We start from the raw sequence: 26,287 nt of genomic DNA, 5'->3' as shown, positions 1-26,287 counted from the left end.
TGAGGTTCTGTCCTAGGGTAGCAGGAAAGGGGTGGAGATGGGGGTGATGATTTCTCACGCCACTGGCGCAGTAAGCATCCGGCCTGAGGCAGTGCATCTATTCACATCTCTTAACAAATCCCTACTAGTATACAATTCTGATGAAGTCTTCTACAAGGGAACTCTCAAGGGAAAGTCCTGAGTGCATATTATGTGCTACACATGATACCTGGTTCATGCACTTTACACCTATTAACTCCTCATCCAATCCTGTAACCGAGGTAGTAGTATTTTTCTAGCCTGCAGATGAAGAAACTGAGGCACACAGAGGGTGCCTTGCCCAAGGTCACATACAACCTCATTCAGTATAAAAGTCATTGGTAAGGCAAGAAATAGCTGACAGCAGAAGTTTCCAAAATTCTGCATCTAGAAGTAAGCTTGTCCTGGGTGTGAATTGGGAGGAAGTTATCTTTTTCGCAGCTCCAACAAAAGGTATCCAGCAGGCCACAGGTCCCCACTAGCCTCTATGGAGAGGCAGCACGGGAAGCAGTTCTGCACATGGGCTGGTAGGGCCAGCTTACCGGCCTCTGCTACTTATCAGCAGGGTGAAAGCAGGCAATTCCCTTCTCACTTTAATTCTCTCAACTGAAAATGAAGTTCATAAAAACACTGATCTCCAGAGTTATGAGAATAGTTCCTGGCATATAGTGAACACTCAATAAAACTTAGCTATTCTCTCTCCCCCTGCTCCACTTCCTGTTCTTTATTACCATCCATCCTGGCCCTCAGAGCTAATATAACATAGCACACTGTACTGCTATTTAACTCCCTGGGCATGTGTCTTGTCTCATTGACGAGACTGTGCACTTCTGGAGGTCAGGGAGCTAGTTCCACACGTCCCATTCCTCACAGTTTTTGGCACAATGCCTTCCCCTTTGCATGTGCTCAAGGAACACAGGACCTTGATTATCTAGTTATTTCAAAAGGTATCCCAATGGTGGAGGGCGTGTCCCAGGCTTGTTGAGGTGCAGAGATTCATCCTTCTTCTCCACGGCCCTCATGGTACCTGTCCTCCCAGGAACACTGAGCTCCTATTTTTTCCCTACCAAGGAGCAATTCAGATGAATTATTTCCTCCAGCACTTTGACATATTTTCACTACAGTTTAAGTAATACTTAAAGTAGGAGGGGAGTTATGTCACATGGTAGGTTACGATCGTTATCACACCTCTACTCAACAGAAAAAAATGCCAAGCAAATTGTTTTCTGAGGTTTCAGGTGGGCAGAAAGTCAGCTGCAATCTAATCACATCCTGATCCATCTGTCTGTCTATCCTGCAATCCTGACACTGTAGAAGGCAAAGGAAAGGGGATTGGAATGAGAATTCAGAAATAGAGCGGTTTTGACTCCACTCTATATCTTTCTGATACTGCACAAATTGTTCATTTTGTCTGGGCCCAAGTTTCCGATCTTTGAAATAAGGGGTTCAGACCAAATTATATATCTCCAAGGCTTTCCAGCAAGGCTACCCAGCCATGTGGTGGACACTGGGATGCACCTGGCTCACTTCTGGAATGAATGACTCATTTCCCCAGCTGCTGGAGTAATGCCAATAGTAAGCTTCTTCACGCTTTGGCTGAAGAGGGCTGACTCATCCGGGATCACACGCCTTCCCGAGAAGCCGGTACTGTCCTCAGTGGCTGGGAGAGGCAGCATTGACCTGTAACAGCTTGGTCCCCTTACCCCAACTCAGGACTCCTCCGAGGGGTCGTCCCAGAACTCCCTATGGGGTAAACCCAACTTCCACTGAGACTGTTCTGCAGCTCTGCTTCTCCCTCTGTCTAATTCTGCTGCCTTCCCTTCCCTTAAATGGGCTCCCATCCCCAGGGCGCTCCCTAATAAACCACCTGCATACTAATCTCCACGTCAGATCTGCTTGCCAGGAAGTCAAGCTGCAACACCCTGGAAACCACCTCTTCAATTAGAGGGGGCCTGGAGAGAGTCCCCAGGAAACAGGTTCTCCAGTTCTCATGTGCAAATGGAGGTGATGCACCTTGGCTTACCTGCCATGCAGTTGCTGTGAGGATTAGATCAGATAATGAGAGTGAAAGCAGTTTGTAGTCTGTGAAGTGCTGTGCAAATGTTCATCACCATCATCATCATTATTATTTATTATACCAGCATTATGACTGAGCTGTAAGCTGACATGGAAAGGACCTGGTAATTAGAAGATCTTGGTTCTAGTCTTGCTTCTGTCTCAGATACAGCTTTAATCATGTTACCTCAAATAGTACACAGACGTCAGCCTGTTCAAGGCCCTTGGTGACATTTTGCCAACCTCTTTTCCGGTCCCATCTCACGCACGTCCCACATTTTGTCCAAACAGTCCATCGTTCTTCTTCAAACCTGCCCCAAATTTTATCACACCTGAGCCGTTGCTCACACCATCACGTTGACTCTAAAGCCATGGGCTAAGCTTTGCCCACTGAAACCCGACCTGCTGTTTAAGACTCATTGCAAATATGACAGGCACGTCAGGAGGCGTCTCTTTCTAGCTATTGACTAATAACTCTCCTTCCCTTCAGAGCACACTTTCCAGAATTAGTAATCCACACGGAGGGCTTTCCCCTGCCTGTCTCCCAGGGGTTTCCTCAAACCACCAGTCTGCTCTGATCCACTGCTCTCACTTCGGTCATCTGTCAGTCGACAAGTCAATGGCAAAATATTGCACTTGACCTCACTGCAACGGTTAAGACTGTTGACTATTTGCTTTATAAAACTCTCAGTCCTTCTGAGCTACCACTTTTTGCTCTCTTGGTTCTCTTCTGACTGTTCCTTCTCAGCCTCCTTCACGGGCTCCTCTTTTTCTACTCTTAGAAACTCAGCCCTCCACACCTCCCTGTTTGCTCTCTCCAGGGCAGCTCACCCACTCATGTACAAGGCTTTAAAACCAACCTGTATGTTGTTAATTCCCAACTTTGTATCTGGCTAGGACTTTCCGTGAATTCCCAGATCAGGCAACCAACTGCCTCTTGTACATATTTATTTACCTGTAATCACACGGGTACAAATATATGCTTCAAGTTGAACTCACCTTCTTTTTTAACCACTCCCAAAAGATGAATGACCTTCAAAGAAAACCCATGCCTGCTAAGTCTAGGCGTGTCCCCAAATTTACCATGCTGATTTACTTCTTTACTAGTTTCCTTCCTCTCTACTTGCCTAAGTCTTAGCACTCATCCCTTCAAGCCCTAGCTCAAGTGTTATCTCCTTCACAAAGCCCTCCCAATAGCTCAATCCTTGTTGTCCACCGCTTCATCCCAAACCATCCTTTTTCTACTTTTGTCATTCCTAAATGCACTGTAGACAACTGAAGAGGAGAGTCTTGCTTATAATCTCACAACTTGGGCACAGTAAGATTGGGTAATGGCATTGAAAACTCCCCTATGTTTTAAAGAAAAGTTTCTCCGTGAGTGGTAAGAAGATGCATGCCTACCTGTAGACCTTGAGCAATGAAGATCAGACAGTCAAGAAAGATAAGTCCTCTAAATGCCGACTGACCCATAGGATACTGTTCCAGGCACCCACCAGAGGCTTTCAAGAAGTACCACTAGCTTCTTGCCACTCTGGAAACTTTGAACATTTCTTGAATGTCCACGGCACATATACTCATATAGATTCTGCCTATAATGACCGTCTTACTCCTTCTTGTTTCTTTATAGTTGAAGTCCTCAGCCCAGATATTACCTCTGTGAAGCTTTCCAACTTTCCCTAGACTCCCCATGAATTTTTTTCTTAATCTTCTGTTCTGCTGGGGCACTTGGTTCCCACTCCTATAGCTCTTACCAAATCACAGTCTAGTTGGTTAGTTTTACATCTCAGTCCCTGAAAGTGTCTCAGGTAACCGAGGGCCAGGCCTGCATCATATTCATCTTTGGGCTGTCAGTTCAAATGAGTAAGGTGTGGGGCTTCCCTGGTGGCACAGTGGTTGAGAGTCCACCTGCCGATGCAGGGGAAACGGGTTCGTGCCCCGGTCCGGGAAGATCCCACATGCCGCGGAGCGGCTGGGCCCGTGAGCCACGGCCGCTGAGCCTGCGCGTCCGGAGCCTGTGTTCTGCAACGGGAGAGGCCACAACAGTGAGAGGCCCACGTACCGCAAAAAAAAAAAAAAAAAAAAAAAAAAAAAATGAGTAAGGTGTGAACAGTATGGGTTGCTGGGTGCTTTACAGACACCCAAAGAGGAGAGGCTACTTATTAATTTCAATTTATGGAAGAAAAAATAGGCTTAGGGAAGCTAGGAGACTTACTAAACCACTGTACCCCCAGCCCCTGAAACATAAATATTTGTTGAAACACTGAATAAATATATTTATTTGAGGTTATGAAGCTAACAAATGGTAAAGCAGGAAATCAAACCCAGATCTCTCTGACTCCAAATCCCACGTTCTCGGCAGCCCTAGAAATCCTCCTTCCTTTACTTCACAGCAATGTGAAAAGAGAGACAAAAGCCCAGCCTAGCATTTCGCAGGAGCGCTCTGTTCTCTTCCTTTGCCATCTCTTTGACAGGTGAAATAAGCCCTGCTCGTGTATTCTATTTCAAACATTTTAACCACTTTCCCAAACCTCTATGGCGTCATTTGAGGTTTTCTCTACACCCACTAAAATATGAAAGCTCAGCTGGGCACAGCACTTTACTGGGCTAACTAGAGTAGGAGAAGTAACCTTGTTGAAGGCACGATAAAAAGTCATTGACCCAGAAGGAAAGAGGTGGACACTTTGACTTTATATAAAAGTATACACATTCTTTCAAGGCTGTCCCATCCAAATTACAAAGGAAAACAAAAAGTTTTGCTCTGAAACTCCCAAAGCCAAAACTCTGAATATATACTTTAAAGTCTGGGCATTGCCACTCTCAGATGGCATAGCGAGTTCTTTAAAAATGCTCTTTAAAAGAATAATGTTTTGGTATACTTCTTTTCCTAACAAAAATAAATCAAATGGTGGAGGGAAAAAAACCCCTACATGAAAAAGCATACAGTTTCACACCTACCCAAAATTAACGGTTGTCAAGTATTCTTCAAAGGCCCATGTAACAGGTGCTTTGCAACCAGGCAATTTCATTGTGGGTGCTAAGCCTAAAATTAAGCCCAGGAACCAGAGAAGTTCAATGCCTATGGAAGTTGCTATGCTCAGATTGATATTTAAACTTTGTAAACCTGGGTTTGTCATATCTACTTGCCTCTGCCCAAAAATGCTTAGATGTTCGCTACTAACAAGCTATTACACCTTTTCGGTAGGGCACCGGCTGGTGAGGGCATTGTGCTGACATGGGTCCTGTTTAGACATTGCTATGGCCGGTTCACTTTGTAATGTTTCTTGAAGACGCTACTATTGTCTTACAAATCACAAGGCATGCAAAAACCACAAGGGAAAGCTCAGTGCAAAACCAGAAGTAACACTGTAAAATATTCAAAGAGTCCTTGGTGAGCTCAGTCACTTTTTCTCCCTATATGGGAGACACTGGTCATGTTCTTGGGAGAATGGAACCACCTCTAGGAGCTGGTCCATCAGGATGAAGAACATTTCACTGCACTTTTATAATCTAGCATTTAGAGTGAAAAAGTCTATTTTCCTGGGAACTGAGGCTTAATATTCCTGCCCAGCATTAGCTAATTCTACTCTTGATAACTACAGTTATTACAAACCTTTGATTGCAGTGTCTAGCATATCTTTGATTCATATAAGTCAGTTTCAACATTACATCTAACCACTGCACAATGACTGAGAAATTCAACAATAATGGTTGGATACCTCCTCCATTAAAAAAAAAAAGAAAGAAAAGCATAGTCCTAAAATGTTCATCAAGATTATTATGTTTTTAAGACAAATATAAGTGGCATTTTGGAATCCTGAATTGCATTAGACATCACCATCGTAAATATGATAGAACTTAAGGTATTTAAGTTCACTTACCTTTTGGGCATTTTCCCCATCTTCAATTGCAAAATCTAGTCTGGGGTTGATCAGGTCTTTTAGTGTTAAACAATTTACCTCCATCTGTAATGCACAGTTACATTAGAAAATGACTTTAAATTGGATATTCTTTCCTTCAACAAAAATACCTATTACTTGCTCATGAACATGAACTTCCGCTCCCTAAACTCATCCTGGGAATTTTCAGGATTGTGGCCACTCCAACTCTCCGAAACGCACACGAACGAGCACAAACACTTAAGTGTGCTTAGTAATTACTGAAGTTGGGAAGAAAAATCCCCAGATAAAAATAATACTTTTTAATGAAAAGCAACAGGACAAAATTAAGTTTCAAGTCAGGAGAGTGTAGGGCAAATCTGTCAGAAAGCACAGGGTCTCCTAGGTCAGTTAATTTTGGCGCAAAGAACGGGGAGGAATTCGGCTTTGAGGGGTTTTGAATCGGGGGGAAGGAAACCTGATCGCTAGACCAAACCCACTCAGCGCTCAGCGCAGCCCTTTCCCAGGCCTCCGAGCAGACCCCAAATATAAACTTTTCCAATGAAACCCCCAGATCGTGAGGAAGGGCAAGTTCCCTACTGCCCGGCCGGAGGGAGAGCTGGAGCCCAGACACCCCTCGCACGCCTGGTCCTGCGGCAGCCGGGGAGGGGAAGGGTGGCAGGCTGGCAGCCGGGGCGGGAGGGTCCCCTTTCGCCCCAATTCCCGCCTCCCCGCCAGCGCCGGGGCCGCACGCTACTTACTCCCCCTTTGCGAAGGAGCCTTCCTGCCTCTACCGGGACCTCCACGACCCCACAGCAGCGCGGGATCAGCTGGGCGAGTCGATCAGCAGCCGGGCGGCGACATCGGGCGGGGAAAGCGAGGCGCGCAGTTCCCCGCTCCGAGTGTCCTGCGCTAGCGGGGACCCCGCGGCGTCCGGGCAGCGCCAGCGCTCCGACACGCCGAGCGCGACTCCAGCTTCGGATCGCAGTCCCCGCTAAAACACCTCCTCTGGCGCCTTGAGACCGAATTTGAGAATCCACCAATCAGCGGCGGCCGGCGAGGCTGCGCCGGCCAATTGCGCGGCGGCACGGCCCGGGCTCGCCGCCCCTCGGAGTCTTGGCGCTCCTGGGCGCGCGTTTCGACCTCACCCGCCCAATTGTTGCCGCCTCGCCCCCTCCCCCTTCCGGGTACCTGGAAACATCGGGCCCGGGAGCCAATTCTGGCCGGGCACGCGGGCCCGGGCGGCCGCGGGAAGCCAAGGCGGGGGCGGCGCGGGGCGGCGGTAGGAGGAGGTGGGGGACTCTTTTGTTATGCGTAAAAGACCCGCCCGTCCAGCGGCTTGCGGCGCGGGGAGACCGCGGGCACAGCCTGAGGAGGGAGAGCAGATGGAGTTTGGAAAAACGATATACACGCTCTGGATGCTGCCGCCGCCACCCCTCCCCCCAGCAACCTGCGCGGAAGCGAAGTTGTCCAGGCTTGTTGGGGCAAACTTCTTAACACGAACGCTGGTGTGACACTTGAACCATGGTTACCACTCTATGCTGCGAGCAGATGGCACGCCAGTTAGCTGTGGAAACTCGACTGCCAGCAGAACCAGCTGTTTTTTCTTTGCAAGTCCAGAAAAGTTTATTGGTGTTGTTACCTTTTCAGAATATCGCCAATAATTAGCCTTATTAAATAACTCTCTGCAGTCTGGACTAGCATTCTGGGAAAGTCGAGAAAATTTCCTCAACATTGCTGATTTGTATGAAATGTTTCACTTCCCTCAACCTTAGTTTCTTACTTAAAATAGGAATGTTGATAGAGACAGCCGTGTGTGTGTGTGTGTGTGTGTGTGTGTGTGTGTGTGTGTTTTAATAGACGTTAAGAACAGCTTTAAATTTACAGAAAAATTGAGACGATAGCACAGGGAGTCCCCGCATATCTGGCACCTGGTTTCACCTATTCATGAACATCTTTACTGTGTAGTGCGTTTGTTAAATGAACCGATATGGCTATATTATTCTTAACGAAAGTCATTATTCAGATTTCCGTAATTTTTATCCAATGTCCTTTTTTCTGTTCCAGGATACAGCATTACATTTAGTCTTCATGTCTCCATAGGCTCCTCTTGGCTGTGACAATTTCTCATACTTTCCTCATTTTTGATGACCTCGACAATGTTGAGGAGTACTGACTGGTAAGTTCTTTTGTAGGATGTTCCACTATTGGAATTTGCCAGCCTTCTTTAAAGCATGTCTGCAGACATTTCCCTACAAACTGTATCCTTTCTAGCAAGGATATCATTCTCCTTATTATCCTTTCTGTACCAAGTGCTTCACTTTCCACCCCTCACCTTCCGAATTTATATATTAAACATATAAACGTACTTAAACAAACTTTCTGCAGAATTCAGAATGTTCAGTCAAGTGCTTCACTTTGTACTCTATTTAGGTTGCTGATAAATACAGCCTAAAAATCACTGCTAGATCATACATTAAAAAGCCCCCCCCAAAAAAGCATGGGAAATATTAAACTTAAAGAAAAATAACAATAGTTGTAAAAATTTGACACTTTTATAATAGAAATGATATTTTAAGTTGAAATCTGTCTTGTAAGTAGAAGCATAAGGAGACAACTATAAAGAATAAAATTGCAATTTATTAAATTTTGCACTTGTGTAGAAGCAGAAAATTAGATGAAGATTTTTTTTTTCCCAACTGTATTGATTTCCTGTGGCTATTGTAACTAATTACCACAGACTGGTTGGTAAGCCAGAAATTTATTCTCTCACAATTATGGAGGCCAGAAGTCTGAAATCAAGATATTGGCAGGGCCACACTCCCTCTGGTGCGCTGGAAGAGAATCTTTTCCTCGTCTCTTCCAGCTTCTGGTGGCTGTAAGCAGTCCTGACGAATGTATGGCTGTCTCACTCAGATCTCTGCCTTGGTGGTCACATTGCCTCCTCTTGGTGGGTCTTAAAGCTCTCCTCTGTGCCACTTGAAAGGATACCTGTCATTGGATCTAGGTCCCATCTGTACAACCTAGAATGATCTCATCTCAAGAGCCTTAATTACATCTGTAAAGACCTTTCCAAATAAGGTAGCATTCACCGGTTCCAGGGATTAGGACATGGATGTGCCTTTTTTGGGGACCCCCATTCAACCTTCTAGATCACCATTTCAATGATTAAAGTCCATTCATTTCTCTAATATTTCAAAATAATATTGGTTGTTTCTTTGAAGTTAGGCAGTTTTATGTTACAGACCTTTCCCTAGCATATTCAGAGTATTTTTTCATCTATTTCAATTAAAATGTAGCCTCTATCTATTCAAAACACGAAAAACAATATGGAGCCTCAAACACTTGTAATTTCATTGATTGCTTAAAGCAAGAGTGATCTTAGATTTGGAGGAAAACTAGAAAATGTGGGCTTCCCTGGTGGCGCAGTGGTTGAGAGTCTGCCTGCCGATGCAGGGGACACGGGTTCGTGCCCCGGTCCGGGAGGATCCTGCATGCTGTGGAGTGGCTAGGCCCGTGAGCCATGGCCGCTGAGCCTGCGCGTCCAGAGCCTGTGCTCCGCAATGGGAGAGGCCACAACAGTGAGAGGCCTGCGTACCGCAAAAAAAAAAAAAGAAAACAAAAAGTAGAAAATGCATGTTTGTTGGGCAAATTCAGAGACAGTACTCCATTTATATTGTACCACTTATTTATACTGATGTTTTCAAGTCCCAGAATTTGTAAATAATCTGTCAGTTTCTCAGTTGAAGCTGATGGTGGCTGGGAGCTCAGCTCGGACATCGAGAAAATGTGCCTTCTCCATGCAATTTTCCTCACAGCGTGGTGATTTTCCTCACAGCGTGGTGATTCAAGTTGGTTGGACATACATGGTGGCTCAGGGCTCCAAAAAGAGTCTCCTAGCCCACAAAGTGGAAATTTTACTTTGTGCACTTTTGTGATGTACCTCAGAACTAAGATAGCATCAATTCCGCTGTACTTTTTTTTTTTTTTTTGTGCAGGCCCAGCGGCCATGACTCACGGGCCCAGCCGCTCCGCGGCACGCGGGATCCTCCCGGACCGGGGCACGAACCCGCGTCCCCTGCATCGGCAGGCGGACTCCCAACCACTGCGCCACCAGGGAAGACCCCGCTGTACTTTTTAAAACAAAGCAGTCAAAGATCCATTCATATTTAAGAGGTGAGGACACATACCCTACTTCTCAATGGGAAAAGTGACAAAGAATTTGGGGCCATATTTTAAAATTGCCACACCACGTTTCATGCTATTTGAAGTATTTTACAGTTCTACCTCGATAATCTTTGCCTGAACGATCATTGACTTTGGAACAGTATAATATTACCTACGTGGCCACAGTCCCCAGGGTTCTGTATTGTGCTAAGCCCGTGGTTCTCAATCCTGTCTGTGCTTTAAAATCACCTGGAGAGATTTTTTAAAAATTCCTATACCGGAACTGCACACTCAGAGATTTCTAATGGACTTGATCTGGAATTGGACTTGGGTATTGAGTTTTTTTCAATTCCTAGTGTCTTGTTCCTTTGCACATGCTAATTGAATGGTTATTCATCGACTCCTTTGGATGCCTCTGACTCAGTGGTTTCAGAAATGGATCCTCAGGTCCCATCAGTGAGGACAGGAAGAGTTGGGCAGGTGTATTGCTCTCTGGAATAGGTGCAGAGGTTTCAAAGGGCTGGGTCTTCCTGGTTTATGGCCATGTCATCACTGGTTTTCGGAAGGAGATGAGGTTGTAAATGAGAAATCTGATGGGCAGGTGGAGGTTAACAGAAGAATGAACAGCAAGGGCTGTGATCAGAATATACACAGATGATGACTGACATTCCTCTGTATACAAGACGTACTGCATGCCTTCTCAAACTTGGACATAGTCTTTTGCCCTTTTGGGGTTCTGCATCTCAAGATTTATCACACTTTACAGAAAGAATAAATGTAGTGAAATACGATCCATGTCATTTAGCCTGAGTTGTCCAGTTAATGTATCAGCTTCCTCTGATATTTTCCTTTCTTTCTACACTGCAAGCACAGTCATCTTGGTGTAACATCTGTTCGCAAGAGTTCAGTCACAGAAGGGAATTAGAAACTGATTTTTCACCACATGAGTAACAGAAGGACCTTGACTTCACATCCTGGCAGTTCTGAGGTCTCTGAGTGGATCGGTTTAACAGTTCTTCTTAAACTGAGGGCTGCCATTTAAAATGGCCTTTGTCTTCAGCTATTCCTGGGTCTGAGAATGTGATATATTTGCTTCTCTAACTGTTTGCAGGGTCAGAGAAGGCAGAAAATTTATTCTTGGCTGACCATAAGCAATGTCAGAAGGAGAATGAGTTCATGATTGGTTCCTCCTCACGGCATTAGCAACAATTAAAAAAAAAGATATTAATACCAAAGGGCAGTTATGGCTCCCATCTCAGATGACATCCAGATGTCCAGCTGTTCAAAGAGAGCTGCTTAAGCTGTGGTTATGTGTCCCATAGGGAACAGAGGGAATTCATTCTTTATCTTTACAGACTCCTTGTCATCCTGGGCACTATTGAGCAAGGTCAGTTTCCTTAATGATTGTGTGATTTGCGTCCTCACTTAATGAAAAGTTAGCATGTTTTGTGTGCATGTTTGCATGTGTGTACTTATGTGTGCATGTTATAGGCAAGGACGCAGGGAGTGGGTTGTGCTGTAACATTTCAGACCACAACAGATAGGATGGATTTTGAACTGGGTTAGGTGTTTCCGGGAATAATGTGATAAGGGAGAGTGTATAGTGGGACACCCCTTTACATGATGCTACATTTATGCTGCAGGTTTGGGTGTGGTTGTTTGGAGAGACCACAATGTTTGGAGGGTAAAAATGGAGATTGACCACTGCCCTGGAACCGAGATTCTGGATAAAATGGGGGACAGGCGTCCCGTTAATCTCCAGAGCCTTATCTAGAAGGGAAGGAATTCACTTTGAGTAGTGGAGAGACATAGGTTCTAGATCAAGGTTGGCCGTGGAACAAAAGGTATTGCCTACCTAGGCCTCAGTTTTTTTCTTTAAAATGGTTTGTGTGATTTGGAGGACCTTTGAAGAACCTTCCATTTCTGTCATTCTAAGTGTTTATTGGACACTTAGGATATCCTCTTAAAACTATTTACTGCTGGCGCCTAATCACGTAGTGTGGATGTGTAAGATGTTTGCTGAAGTCACTTTTTAATTTCCATATTTGGTGAAACTGGACACATCTCTACTAATCATATTACATTATGTACATACATACATTAATAATGAGAATGTTAAAAAACGTCAGGCCAAAGACTGACATTTATCATCTCTATCTTTCTAAGGTTAGAATTAAATGGCTGCAGGTAACTTTTTATACCTTCCTAATAGCATTATTTTAATAGCATTTTTTCATTATAATGCTTTGTAGGACCAAATGAAAATGTTTTCATTGTGAAGTGGAAAGAAGAGTTTGGGGTTAGGGGCTCAGGGACTGGAAACTTAACTTTAAATACTTCACATATTATCTTTTCCTAACCTAGAGCCATCTCATCATATGCAGGGGCCTTCAGCCTTGGAAAAACTGGACAAGTAGAGTATTGAGCCCAAATGGAGATACATTAGCCCACAACTTCACTAAACAGTTGGGGGAAGTGTTGATATACAAAGGTTAAGGTATTGTCTCCAAGAAGTCCCTCTTAAAATGCAAACTGTTCCTGGAAAGAGTAATCACTTAACCAACATCATCCATGTAGCATGTTAAGACATTTATCCTCAGACCACACCTGGGGGTAAAAATTGGGTTAACCTTAAAGTACAAAACATTGTTTCTCTGTAATACCTCCTATAAAGCCATGGACCTTCTAGCCTTGTTCAGAGACTCACTCCTGCCTCTCCCGTGAATTCTGGGTGCCCCCAGTCACACATACTCTGAAACAAGTCCCTTCAACCTCCCTGATACCCAAGGCCTCCACTGCAATATGTTGGTTTCTTTCTACCCCTACTGGGGATGCATGACATCAGATATCTCCACGTAGCCTGGCTACTCCTGCCGATGAAGCTGTTGTCACTCCGAAAGTCAGGGATGTTCTGTGATGCCACTGTGTCCTCTGTCAAGGGCACCAGCTGCTGCTGCTGCCGCCATCAAGTGAAGCCAGATCTGGATCTTCACTGGTGCTGCTGCTGGAGAGTATGGGAGATGGCCTTGGCCCCCATCTGCACCCTCCTCTCAGCCCCCAGCAAAGTCTTATCAGGTCAGTTCCTTTCTGTGCTGAAATAGGCAGGCAGAGAACAATCCCTCCTGGTGGTTGTTTTTCACTTATCCTTATTCCTAAGCATTCAGGCTGGGGACCACATCTGGGTAGTAGGCACTGTGTTATACTCATAATTCCTCCCCACCGCCCATGGTTGAGACATTGTAATTGGACCAAATTTTGGTCTCTTTGGTTGAATTATTTTCCCAAATGCTCCTCTCTCCTCCTCTAGTTGCAAACTAAGAGGGCCAATTCTTGGATGTGTATTAATGTCCTCGTTATACTTAGATAAGTTTATCAACGTGTCTGTAGACAATAGGACCTACAAGGAGAGAGAGCTCAGGGCAGGCATAGTTGAGTGGGCCAGATGGAAAGATTGGGGGCAGGAGGAAAGCTTGAATGGAGGTGACTATGTTCCTAGTGGGGTAGGACGAGAAAGAATCTCCTGAGAAAAGGAGAAAGATTCAGAAAGGAGTGTGAGAAAATGGAGGCTTGCTTGACCAACTTAATGGAGTTGTTTGGGATCCCTGGATTATTATTCTTGTCAAAGATTTAAGATATGAATAAAATCTGCAGTGGATAAAATCTCTAGATACAGCATGCCTGTCCAATAAACTGCCATGTCCATGTTGGTACAACAGAGACTTTTGTTCTTATAGTTGGCTGCACTTATAAAGAATGATACCATCTAGCATCGGGACCTGTAAGCCCTTGCAAATTAGGACATAGTCTTTTGGTCTACATTTTAATGATGCCATAATTACTTTAATTAAGTTCTCTTTCTCTCCTCTCCACATGTTGTCTGTTATAAAAGCCCCATCAAAAGTGATTGTGTTTTGTGCAAAAGAGTGCCGAAACATTATTTCTTTTGTTTAATGTTACTTTTTAAAGTTGTAAGTCCTTATTTGTAAGACAGCATAGTTTATTTTATCTTACGCTTTATGTAGGTTAAGTAAAGTGAGAATATTTTCTTTTAAGTTTTTTTTGGTTTTGTTTTTGGTTTTTGATTTTTGATGTGGACCATTTTTAAAGTCTTTATTGAATTTGTTACAATACTGCTTCTGTTTTATTTTTTGGTCCCAAGGCATGTGGGATCTTAGCTTCCTGACCAGGGGTGGAACCCACACCCCAGGCATTGGAAGGTGAAGTCTTAACCACTGGACTGCCAGTGAAGTCCCGAGAATATTTTCTGATTCCTTATGTGTTTTGCTTTTTGCAAATAATGTCTAATATTTGTTGCATTTATTTCTCCCCTCTGAGGCCTTACACCTCTTTAGTAAACTGGTCTAATATCCTTTGTGAGTGTGTATGTGTCTAATTCCTCTTTGTTTCAGTTTTCAACATGCTTTTAGCTGATGATGTTAAATTCTGCCTATCCTTTTGACTCAAGGAAGACTTCTTCCTGTTTCCAGCACCCAGTTTACTGGATTTCTTATTGTTTAATTATGTTCCCATGTGGCCACTTTTATTATTTTCTTAAGCTTGCTGAAATTTACTCTGGAATTGGTTTTTCCATTTTACTGATTTCTTGTCTCATGGTTAAATATTTTATTGATGTTTGCAATTGCAGTGACATGATGCTAGAGTATCCTCAGGGTACTTTGTGTTTGCTCTTTTCCTAAACCTTTTGTAATCTTGTGATTTTTAAAAAACAATTACAGATTTCAAGAAGTTTCCACCTTAGTCAGTGTCAGCCTAAACCAGGCAAAGTTGCTAGTTGGAGAACAATACAGTTATGTAAATGGATTCCTTTTTTTTCAGTGACTCTTCTAAACTAGTTAAAAATTACAAACTCAGCTGAGGCATAGCTGAGAACATATTATAAAGAGAGGAAAGCAGACAATATTGCCAGAGAGGAATACCACATGTTGTAACGATAGGACTAAAATTTTAAAAGGAAAAGCAAGAGATGGATTAAAATTTGTACAATAGAAAGAGATTAATTTTGCTCTCACCATTATCTAATAATTCTCTTGTTAAATATGCAATTAGAAGTAAGAGAGGTAACCCTCCATGCAGTCTGTGAGTCAAGCTTCTCTGACTTTCGTGGCTATAAAACTGACATCTTGATCGTTTTCCTGTTTAAAGTGGTAGCCTGCCATTTTTGTTTGTTTTAGAACAATCACAGTTGACTGTTTGAAAGAACCCAAAGCAATCTTGTCTCTCAGGCTAATGGCAGTTTCATGGTTAATATTAATGACAGCACTGAGGATGAATATATTTAATAGTATTAAACCTCAGTGAAAACTTGTTATGGGCTGGGTAGCTCAGAAAGCATTCATAAGACCTTCAGTTAGTTTTGTTTACTTTTTACACATCAATTATTTATTTATTTATTTAAGATGTTGGAGGTAGGAGTTTAGTAATTTATTTATTTATTTTTGCTGAGTTGGCTCTTCTTTTCTGTGCAAGGGCTTTCTCTAGTTGTGGCAAGCGGGGGCCACTCTTCATCACGTTGCACCGGCCTCTCACTATCGCGGCCTCTCTTGTTGCGGAGCACAGGCTCCAGACGCGCAGGCTCAGTAGTTGTGGCTCATGGGCCCAGTTGCTCCGCGGCATGTGGGATCCTCCCAGACCAGGGCTCGAACCCATGTCCCCTACATTAGCAGGCAGATTCTCAACCACCGCGCCACCAGGGAAGCCCAATTATTTATTTTTTTAATAAATTAATTTTTAAATTTTATTTATTTTTGGCTGCGTTGGGTCTTTGTTGCTGTGCGCGGGCTTTCTCTAGTTGTGGTGAGCGGGGGCTACCCTTTGTTGTGGTGCGCGGGCTTCTCATTGTGGTGGCTTCTATTGTTGCAGAGCACAGGCTCTAGGCATGCGGGCTTCAGTAGTTGTAGCTCGCAGGCTCAATAGTTGTGGCACGCAGGCTTTAGAGCACAGGCTCAGTAGTTGTGGCTCATGGGCTTAGTGGCTCTGTGGCATGTGGGATCTTCCTGGACCAGGGCTCAAACCCGTGTACCCTGCATTGGCAGGCGGATTCTTAACCACTGAGCCATCAGGGAAGTCCCTACACATCAATTATTTATACCTGTAATGAAACAATAATGCTGTTATGCATTGGCAGAGCCCTTTTCACTATTGAGGACACCAAGTACTTTATGAGCTGCTGGGAGCCAATTTCTGCTCTTGATGCATATATAGTTGTCTGTCGTGAGCCAACCAGAAGCATAGATAGCATTTATGCCTGAATTTCCGACAAGAAGCCTTTGGCACTACCTTAAAGACATACCCAGAATCCAAACACAGCTCCCTGCCTCCACCATCACCTCCTGATTCCAAGCCACCTTCACCTCCTTCTTGGATTGTTTTAACAGATCTCTCTATTTGTTGTCCCTCTGTAATTTATCCCTAAGCACCGACTACAGTGGTCCAACTTAAAAGGTCATGTTCTCATTCTCCAGACACTTCAGTGGCTCCCCAACTAATTCAAAGTAAAAGCCAAAGTCCTTACAATGGCCAGCAAGGTCTTAAGGATTTGACCTCTTTTTACACCTCTGATCTTATCATCTTCAGCTTTTCCCCTTGTTTGCTTGGCTTTGGCCACACTCTGCTCCTTGCTGACCCCTGGGCACACTTACTCTGTTGCCTGAGGGCTGTGTATTGACTGTTCCCTCCGCCTGGAATGCGCTTTGTCCAGAGAGCTGCTTACCTCTCTCCTTCACTTCTTTCAGGAGCATTAATTCAGGTGCTGTTCGCTTCTGTAACAAAGAAACCTTAAATTTGTGCGTTTGTGCGTTGAACAAAGCAGAAGTGTACCTCTCACTCCTATAACAGCTGATAATGGTGTACCTGGATGGCAGGTGGCTTTCCTGTAAGTGGCAACTCTTTGGCAACCCAGGCTCCTTCTCTTTGTGACTCTGCAGTCTCTTTGGCCAGGCCCCCAGGGCCTCTGTTTCTTGTTAGTGGAAGGGAAATCAGACAGTGGACATGGCATACGTCACTTGTACTCACATCCTCTTGAGAGAACAATTAGTCACAGGGCCACGCTGGATTCAAGGGGGAGCTGTGATCGTAGTCACTGGCTCTGTAGCATGTCCTAGCAGAACTTTAACACTATGAACAGGGAGTAAGGACTCCTGGGGCAGCTAGTCATTTCTGTCACAGACTGCCTCCTGGCCACCCAGTATCTATGTGACCTCCTCCCTAAAGGAAACAACCCAAAGTACCACCCAGGTGCCTCATCCATGACAAAGTCCAGGCACTCTGGGTAATGTGTTCCTTTGGTCCAGAGACCTATGAATTCAAAAACAAAGTTTGGGCTTCCCTGGTGGCGCAGTGGTTGAGAGTCCGCCTGCCGATGCAGGGGACGTGGGTTTGTGCCCCGGTCCGGGTAGATCCCACATGCCGCGGAGCGGCTGGGCCTGTGAGCCATAGCCTCTGAGCCTGCGCGTCTGGAGCCTGTGCTCTGCAAAGGGAGAGGCCACAACAGTGAGAGGCCCGCGTATCGGAAAAAAAAAAAAAAAAAAATATATATATATATATATATATATATATATATATATATATATATATGGATGAGGAACAGGATAACCACAACAGAAACTTGTGTTTGTGAAAGGGCAGACTGGGAGATCCTTGGCGGTAACTGGTCCATAACTATGAGGAATCCGACTGGGCAGGTGCTGTGAAGGCTCCCTGCCCGGGACGTGGTGCAGATTCTTCCTTAGACCATGCTCCTGCTCAGTGGGTGGAACTTGCTTGTTCACTCTTCTCTGTGGTCCTTGGCTCTGGCCTCTGGGATGTTCTTCTTGTCCACTATCCTTTCTGGGATACCTAAGATGAGCATTAAGGAATATGACCTCCTTGGAGCTCGCACAGTTTTTACAGCCTGCTTCCTGCTGGTAGATATTGAGGTCCTTGGGGGGATGTTTTACAGCCACAGGCTTTGTAAGGCCCAGACCACTATTCTTCAGAAACATTATTCCCTTGATTTCTAGTTAGTTCCATGTGCAGTAATCATATCCCAAGTTCTTTCCTAGAAGTGATTCTTACACCTGCTCTCTTTCTTTCCTTTCTTGCCCCTATACTTCCCTTAATTTAATGGGGCTTACTGGAGGCCCCTTGAAGCAATAGGCTTGATGAGAAGAGAATAAGTTCCCATGATCTGTGTTTCAGCTTTGCACACCTCTGCTTAATGAAAGCAACTTAATGGGTGCTTCTGCTCAAAACACTTCAGGTCTTATCTCCTACTGCTTGGTGTCTAGAAGCAGTCAACTTTCTAAGCCTGCAAGGCCTCAAACCCACCTTAATTCCTAGATTTTCTTTATTCTGTTCCATTTCTGTTTGCAAGCTAGCCAGTTCTTTCCTGAGCACATTTCTTTCTTGAACTCTTTGTTCAGTGCAGAGGGGAGCATTCAGCATCTTTTTTGGACAGAATTTTGCCCCCTCAAATTCATATGTTGAAGCCCTAACCCTCAATGTGACTGTTTTTGAAGATAGGGCCTTTACAGAGGTAATTAAGGTTAAACAATGTAATAATGGTGGGACGCTAATCCAATAGGACTGGTGTCCTTATAAGAGGAGGAACACACACCAGGAGTACATATGCACAGAAAAAAGGCCATGTGAAGACACAGCAAGAAGGCAGCCATCTGAAAGCCCAGGAGGGAGGGCTAACCAGAAACCAACCCTGCTGGTACCTTGATCTTGGACTTCCAGCCTCCAGAACTGTGAGAAAATAAACTGCTGTGTAAGCCGCCCAGTCTGTGGTATTTTATTATGGCAACGCTAGTAGACTAATACAGTGTCTTTTGGCATTCTGGATCTTTCAAACTACTTATTCTAATGCTACAGGATCACTAAGTACTTGTTTTATCTTACAAGTGTGCACACATAATAGTTTTAACATTACATGGGTTTCTGATTTCCAGCTTCTAATGTCTATTTTGTGCCATCTCCTACCTGATTGCTAAGTCAGTGCTCTATATTTTAGTTTTTTGGGTTTTTTTTTAAGACACCACTTCAAGGAATCAGTTTCTGTAACAAATGGACCTCAAAACTTTAGAAGATTAACATAAAAGAAGTTTATTTTTCTCTCATATAACACTAAAAATTATTATATCCTGTTGGTGGGTGGCTGTCTTCCACATGGAGATTCAGGGACCCACCTCCCTGGGTGGCTTGGCTCCCTTGGCTCCAGCATATTCTGAACCTGCAGTGTCCAATGTGGTGCCACCTGTGGCTACTGAGTACTTGAAAAGTGGCCATCAGTACTGGAAATATGCTGTAAGTGCAAAACACATAAGTAGATTTTGAAAAAAAGAATATAAAGTGTTCATGAATATTTTATATTGAATGTATACTGGAATATATTTTGGAGATATTGGGCTCAAAAATGCATTATTGAAATGAATTTAACCCATTTCTGCTAGCAATAATCACATCTTGGATGAACTCCCTTGGCTACAGTACTGCCACTACACAAAGCTATAATATATATATATATATATATATATTTTACACAAAGTAATAAAACATATGTTAGTGTGGCTACTAGAAAACTTAAAATTACATATATGGCTCACATTGTATTTCTCTTGGACAGCCCTGTTCTAAAGCCTCAGAGTCTTCTGCTTCAGTTGGCAGAAAGGGAAAGAGACAGTGGAGGAGCCACTTCATATTCATAAAAACCCCAGCTTAGAGGTAAGAGAAAGCTCATCTGCTCAAATTCCATTGTGAGAATTAGTTACATGGCTATGTCCAGATGTGAGGGGGCTTGGGAAATGTCATCCTGGCTCAGAGGCCACCTCGTAGCGACAGTTCTAATCTAAGAAGGGGAGTGCAAATGTTTGTGGACAGCTAGCCCTCTCCAACACAAGGTCTGTGCTCAAGCATCATCTCCTTGAAGTCTTCCCTGACTACTGCAGCCACCTGCAGGCCACCCCTAGCATTCCCTGTCTTCCTTCCTTGTTTTATTTTTCTTTAGAACATTCCACGATTTGACACATCACATGTTTTGTGTATTTGTTCATTTTCTTTCTTTCTCACTATATGTAAACTCCTTGAAATAATTTTTTAAAAATTTCTTTATTGTGGTAAAATATACACAACATAAAATTTACTATCTTAACCATTTTTATGTATGACATTCAGTGGTATTAAAAACATTCATATTTTTATGCAGCCATCAGCACCATCCATATCCAGAACTCTTTTCATCTTGCAAAACTGAAACTCTATACCCATTAGACAATAGCTTCCCATTTCCCTCTTCCTTCATCTAGGAACCACCATTCTACTTTCTGTCCCTGTGATTTTGACTACTGTAAGTATCTCATATAACTAGAATGAAACAGTATTTGTCTTTTTGTGACTGGCTTATTTCACTTAGCATTATGTCCTCAAGATTAATCTATGTTGTGGCCTATGTCAAAATTTCCTTCTTTTTTAAGACTGAATAATATTCCATTATATGTATATATCACCTTTTGCTTATTCAGTCATCTGTCTATGGACACTTGGATGACTTCTGCATTTTAGCTATTGTGAATAATGCTTCTATGAATATAGGTATACATATATCCCTGATATCCCAAATATCCCACAGAGACCCTGATTTCAATTCAATTGAATATGTACCCAAAATTGGAATTGCTGGATCACATGGTAGTTCTATTTTGAACTTTTTGGGAAATGTCCATACTGTTTTTCACAGTGACTACAGCATTTTACATTCCAAACAATGCACGGGATTCCAATTTCCCAACATCCTTGCCAACATTTGTTATCTTCTGTTTTGTTTTGCTTTATAGTAGCCATCGTAATGGGTGTGAGGAAGTATCTCATTGTGGTTTTGATTTGCATTTGCCTCATGATTAGTGATATCGAGCATTTTTTCATGTGCTTATTGGCTATTTGTATGTCTTTGGAGGAATGTTTAATAATATCTGAAGGCATTCGTTTTCATCTGTGGATTCAGTGCTGTGTTACTCATGCCTGGAACTGTGCTGCCATGTACCAGACACTCAAGGATTATATGCTGACCAAATAAACAATTGAACCTTACTGGCCTGCTAAGGCACAGATAAAGCATTGAGGAAGGAAATTAGGTACTTAGTTCAGAACTCATTAGTACAGTCAAGATAAATGATATATTCTATCAGTTTGTAAATATGAGCAAACCAGAGTTAGACATAGTGGTGATGTCAACTTAACATCACAGATTTTTAAACTTGAGCAGAAATTTGCTACCCTGGTGTTTTGTTTGCTCTGCACAGTATTGAATTTTTTTGAGAATTTTAATTTTTTAATTTATTTTTTATTAGTGGCTAAAAATATCTGGATACTTTTACAGTTTTTTTTTAAATCGAGATTTTTTGTCTTCTGTTTATTTTTTAAGTCTTACTCTACTTATACTCTTTCAGTGGTATTATTTAACTTGTATCATATCAGCATACCAGTAATAATAATTATAATGATGATAATAAATAATTTATGAGGTTAAAAAGAAGACAAACCTAATTCTAGACAACAAATATATGTAGGCCAAGAGGGAGGATATCAGAGTTAAGTTTCTAAACTCCTTGTATTGTATGGAGGGGGTTAAAATATTAACTATAGACTGTTAGTTATTATGAATGCAAGATATTAGGTTGGCCAAAAAGATCGTTTGGGTTTTTCCGTAATGTCTTATGGAAAAACCCGAACTAACTTTTTGGCCAACCCAATATTATTTAAAAGATAATCAGTAAAGAGTAGACACAGAGTCTGTAATCTTCAGCCAGTAGAAAGAAAAAAATCAAACAAGAAAGCAAACCACAATTCCACTCCTAGGTATATACCCCAAATAGTTGAAAGCAGGGACTTGAGCAGATATTTGCATATCCATTTTTACCACACAGTTATTCAGAATATAGAAAAGATGGAAACAAGTCAAATGTTCATCAGCAGGTGAATGGATAAGCAAATTATGGTATGTACATACAATAGAATATTATTCAGACATAAAAAGGAATGAAGTTACAATACATACTACAACATGGATGAATTCTGACAATTTTATGCTACGTGAAATAAGCCAGACACAAAAGAACAAAGACTGCATGAGTGTACTTATGTGAAATATCAAGAATAGGCAAATTGGGGCTTCCCTGGTGGCGCAGTGGTTGAGAGTCCGCCTGCCGATGCAGGGGACACGGGTTTGTGCCCCAGTCTGGGAAGATCCCACATGCCGCGGAGCGACTAGGCCTGTGAGCCATGGCCGCTGAGCCTGCGCATCCAGAGCCTGTGCTCCACAACGGGAGAGGCCACAACAGTGAGAGGCCCGCGTACCACAAAAAAAAAAAAAAAAAAAAAAAAAAAAAAAGGAATAGGTAAATTCATAGAGACAGCAGTAGATTAAAGGTACCAGGGACTGGGGGATGGGAAGAATAAGGGAATTATTGTTTAATTGTTACAGAGTTTGTTTGGGGTGATGAAGAACTTTTGGAAATAGTGGTGATGGTTGCACAACATTGTGAATGTAACTAATGCCACTAAATTGTACACTTAAAAATGATTAAAATGGCCAATTTATGTTTTTTGTATTTCACCATAAAAATTATTTTTTAAATGAGAGCAAACCAACAAGTTGCTCAAAGAAAGAATAAAAAAAAATTTTAAAGTACAGTAAAGAGAAAGAGCAAGATGATAGGAACAAGTCCAGCTAACAGTATCTGTAAATCATCTGAACTTATCAGCTGAAAGACAGAGGTTGTTAGATATAAAAATGCAAAATCCATTTGCATGTTAATAAGAAACACACCTGAAACATAGGGACTAAGAAAGGTTGAAAGTGAAGGAAAAGTAAAAGAATTAAAAGAATTTTAAAAAGACATACCAGGAGAATACTAACCAAAAGAAAGTTCAAGTTTCTGTAGTTATATTAAAGTAGACTTTAAGACAAAACATACTGTTATGGATAAGAGAGTCATAAAAATGATAAAAGGTTTATTTCAACAGGAAGTTCTAGTAATTCTAAATTTACAGAGCTCAATAAAATATCTAAAATACAATGTAAAATTTATAAACCCTCAAAATATATAGAACAAAATTGATAAAACTATATGAGAAGTGGACAAATGAAATACTCGAATGGAATATTTCAACACATGACTGTCAATTATTGATGGTCATGTAGACCAAATATATAATGAATATATGGAAGATGAATCACACATTTAACAGCTGTGAGTTAATAGATATGTATAGAACCATGTTTCTAGAACCACTGATTAAAGAATGCATATTATACTGGAGAATATGAGGAACATTAAAACAAACAAGCAAACAAACAAACAAACAAATCTGACCACGTGCTAGGCCATAAAACAAGCCTTAACCGATTTCAAAGATTAGGTATCATGTAATTCATATTTTCTGTCAGTAATGCAATCTGGTATACAATCAAAATAACAAAGATATTAAAAAAATGCAAAACCCCACAATTTTGAACCTTTAAAAATGTATTTTTAAATGACTAAGTCAAAAAGGAATAATATTGAAGATTAAAATATACTTAGAGCTCAATGATAATGAAAGTACTAAGGATAAAACTTGAGGGATGGGCAACAGAGGTATTTAGAGGGAAATTTATAGTAATAAATGCTTTTTAAAGAAAATGTAGGTTGAAAATCAAGGAGGAAGACATGCAGTTAGAAAAAAATGGAATAAAGAAAAAGAAAGTCAAAGAAAACAAATTATAAAAATAAAAGCAGAGATTAATGTAAACGAAAATAAAGATACAATGGAGAGGATAAACAAAGCACTAAACTTTGCATCTAAGTATATATTCTACAGAAATTCTTACACGTTTGTATCAGACAAAAAAGATATAAAGGACAGAAGTACATTACTAAAATTGAGATAAATGAAAATGGACATAAGTGAAAGTCACAAATAATCAAAATGGATACAAAAAGAAACAAAATCTGAATAGCATTATATCTTTTGAATAATTTGAATTTATAATTAAAAGCCTTCCCACAAGGAAAATCTAGTCTCAGATGGACTTACTAGTGAATTCTACCAAAAATGTAAGAAAGAATAATACCAGTCATACATAAAAGCTTGAAGAAATAAAAGAGAAAGGAACCCTTCCTAAGTTATTTTATGAGAACAGAAATTCTCTGATAACGAAGATATTAAAAGATAAGACCATTATTCCTTAGGAACACAGAAAAGTTCTTAACAAAATATTAGCAAATCAAATTCATCATCTATAAATAGGATAACACACATGACCAAATTAGATTTATCCCAGATATGCAAGATTGGTTTAGTATTCAACAATTAATGTAATTCAAATGTAATTAAAGAATAATAAAAGGGAAAAAACATTATTATCTTCATCGGTACAGTAAAAGTACTTTTAAAAATTCAACACTAATTAATGATTTAGAAGATCCTTGGGAGACTAGATATAGGACGCTTCTTCAACCTGATAAAAGGAGTTTGAAGACCCTGCAACTAATACCATGTTTAATAGTGAAATACTGGATACTTTTCCTGTAAGACTGGGAAAATGCAAGAGTATGTACTTTCACTACTTTTATTCAAGATTTTTCCTGGAGATTATAGCTGTTGCAACAGGCAAGAAACCAAATAATAGGTGTATAGATTGGAAAGAAAGAAGTAAAACTTTCTATTTGTAGAAGATGATAGTATATGTAAAAAACCCCAATGAAGCTGCAAAAAAACTACTAGAACTAGTAGTAGCCAGATGACGTAAGTTCAATATACAAAATTTTATTGAATTTTTTTAATACTAGCAACAAATAATTGGGAAATCAAATTAAAAGAAACATGTACTATTTTATAGCATAAAAATAAAATACCTAAAAATAAATTTAACAAAATATATTGAATATGTGCATATAGAACATTACCATACATTGCTGAGGAAAACTAAAGATCTAAACAAATGGGGATGCACATAATTAGATTCATGGATTGGAGGAATCAATGCTATTAAAATTTCAAAATTCACCCAGTTGTTTTCTTGATTCAACGTAGTCCCAGTCAAAATTCCTGTAGCCTTTCTTTTATAGATATTGGCAAATTTATATGGAAATACAGAAGATCTAGACTAGCCAATGTAATCTGAAAAATAAGAATCAAGTTAGAAGTTATGCTATCTAATTTCAAGATGTCATAAAGTTATAGGACTTAAGATAATGAATTTTAGCTTAAGAGTAGACATACAGATGAATGGAATAGAATAGTGAGTCCAGAAAAAATATATATATATATACACACATTAATTGATTTTTGATAGGATTTCAGGGTCATTCAGTGGATTAAATGGTAATGTTTTCAACAAAGGATGTTGAGATAATTGGATATCCACATGGAATAAAATGACTCTCAGCACATACTTCACACTTTACACAAAGACTATCTTGAAATGGATCATAGACCTAAATGTAAAAGCCAAAACTATAAAACTTAAGAGGAAAGTATGAGACAATCTCTGTGACTTTGGAGTAGGCAATAGTTTTTGAGATAGTACAAACTGTAAAATCTTTAAAAAGGATAAATTAGATTTCATTGAGCTTAAAACCTTTTATTCTTGGAATAAGGAAGTGAAAGCATGACATAGACTGGGAGAAATTATTCTCAATACATATATACGAAAAAGGTACTTTTATCCTTGTTCTGGATTTTTTTTTTTGGCATCCAGAATGCATAAAGCTCTGCAACAACTCAAAAATAGGAAGACAAACAGCCCAATAATAAATGAGCAAAAGACTTGAACAGATACATGGCAAAAAAGATATATAAATGGTCAATAAACACATAAAAAGATGCTCAGCATTATTGTTTATCAGAATAATGCAAACAAAAACTATAGTGATATACCGCTACTGACCCCATAGCATGCTTAAAAAATGAAAAAGGTTAACAATATCAAGTGTTGGCAAAGGTGTGGAGCATCTGTAACTTGTACATTGCTGGAAGGAGTATAAAATGTTACACACACTTTGGAAAACAGTTATATAGTTTAAGTTAAACATGCAGTTATATTATCTAGCAATTCTATGCGTGGGTATTTACCTAAGATAAGTGAAATTATGTGTCAGCACAAAGCCTTAATCATGAACTCATAGCAACTT

General features: G+C 41.1%; 1 protein-coding gene across 2 annotated transcripts in view; it reads right to left on the bottom strand.

The window, feature by feature from the left end:
* E2F7 (E2F transcription factor 7) overlaps window positions 1-6,933 on the bottom strand; it is a 32,897-nt gene extending 25,964 nt beyond the window's left edge. Inside the window, exons 1-2 of one of the 2 annotated variants that reach the window (XM_032647268.1) lie at window positions 6,710-6,933; window positions 5,952-6,035 (exon numbers count right to left, since the gene is read on the bottom strand). In XM_032647268.1, the coding sequence (XP_032503159.1) occupies window positions 5,952-6,035 (84 nt within the window). In that variant the 5' untranslated portion in view covers window positions 6,710-6,933. The remainder of the gene's footprint in view (window positions 1-5,951; window positions 6,036-6,709) is intronic. The other variant, XM_032647267.1, reaches the window with a different exon arrangement.
* Window positions 6,934-26,287: the final 19,354 nt, after the last annotated feature.

The sequence above is a fragment of the Phocoena sinus genome, chromosome 10 (assembly GCF_008692025.1).
Source record: "Phocoena sinus isolate mPhoSin1 chromosome 10, mPhoSin1.pri, whole genome shotgun sequence".
NCBI classification, from domain to species: Eukaryota; Metazoa; Chordata; class Mammalia; order Artiodactyla; family Phocoenidae; genus Phocoena; species Phocoena sinus.
Note: the sequence above shows the minus strand (reverse complement) of the source record. Positions and strands in the feature narration are given on the sequence as shown.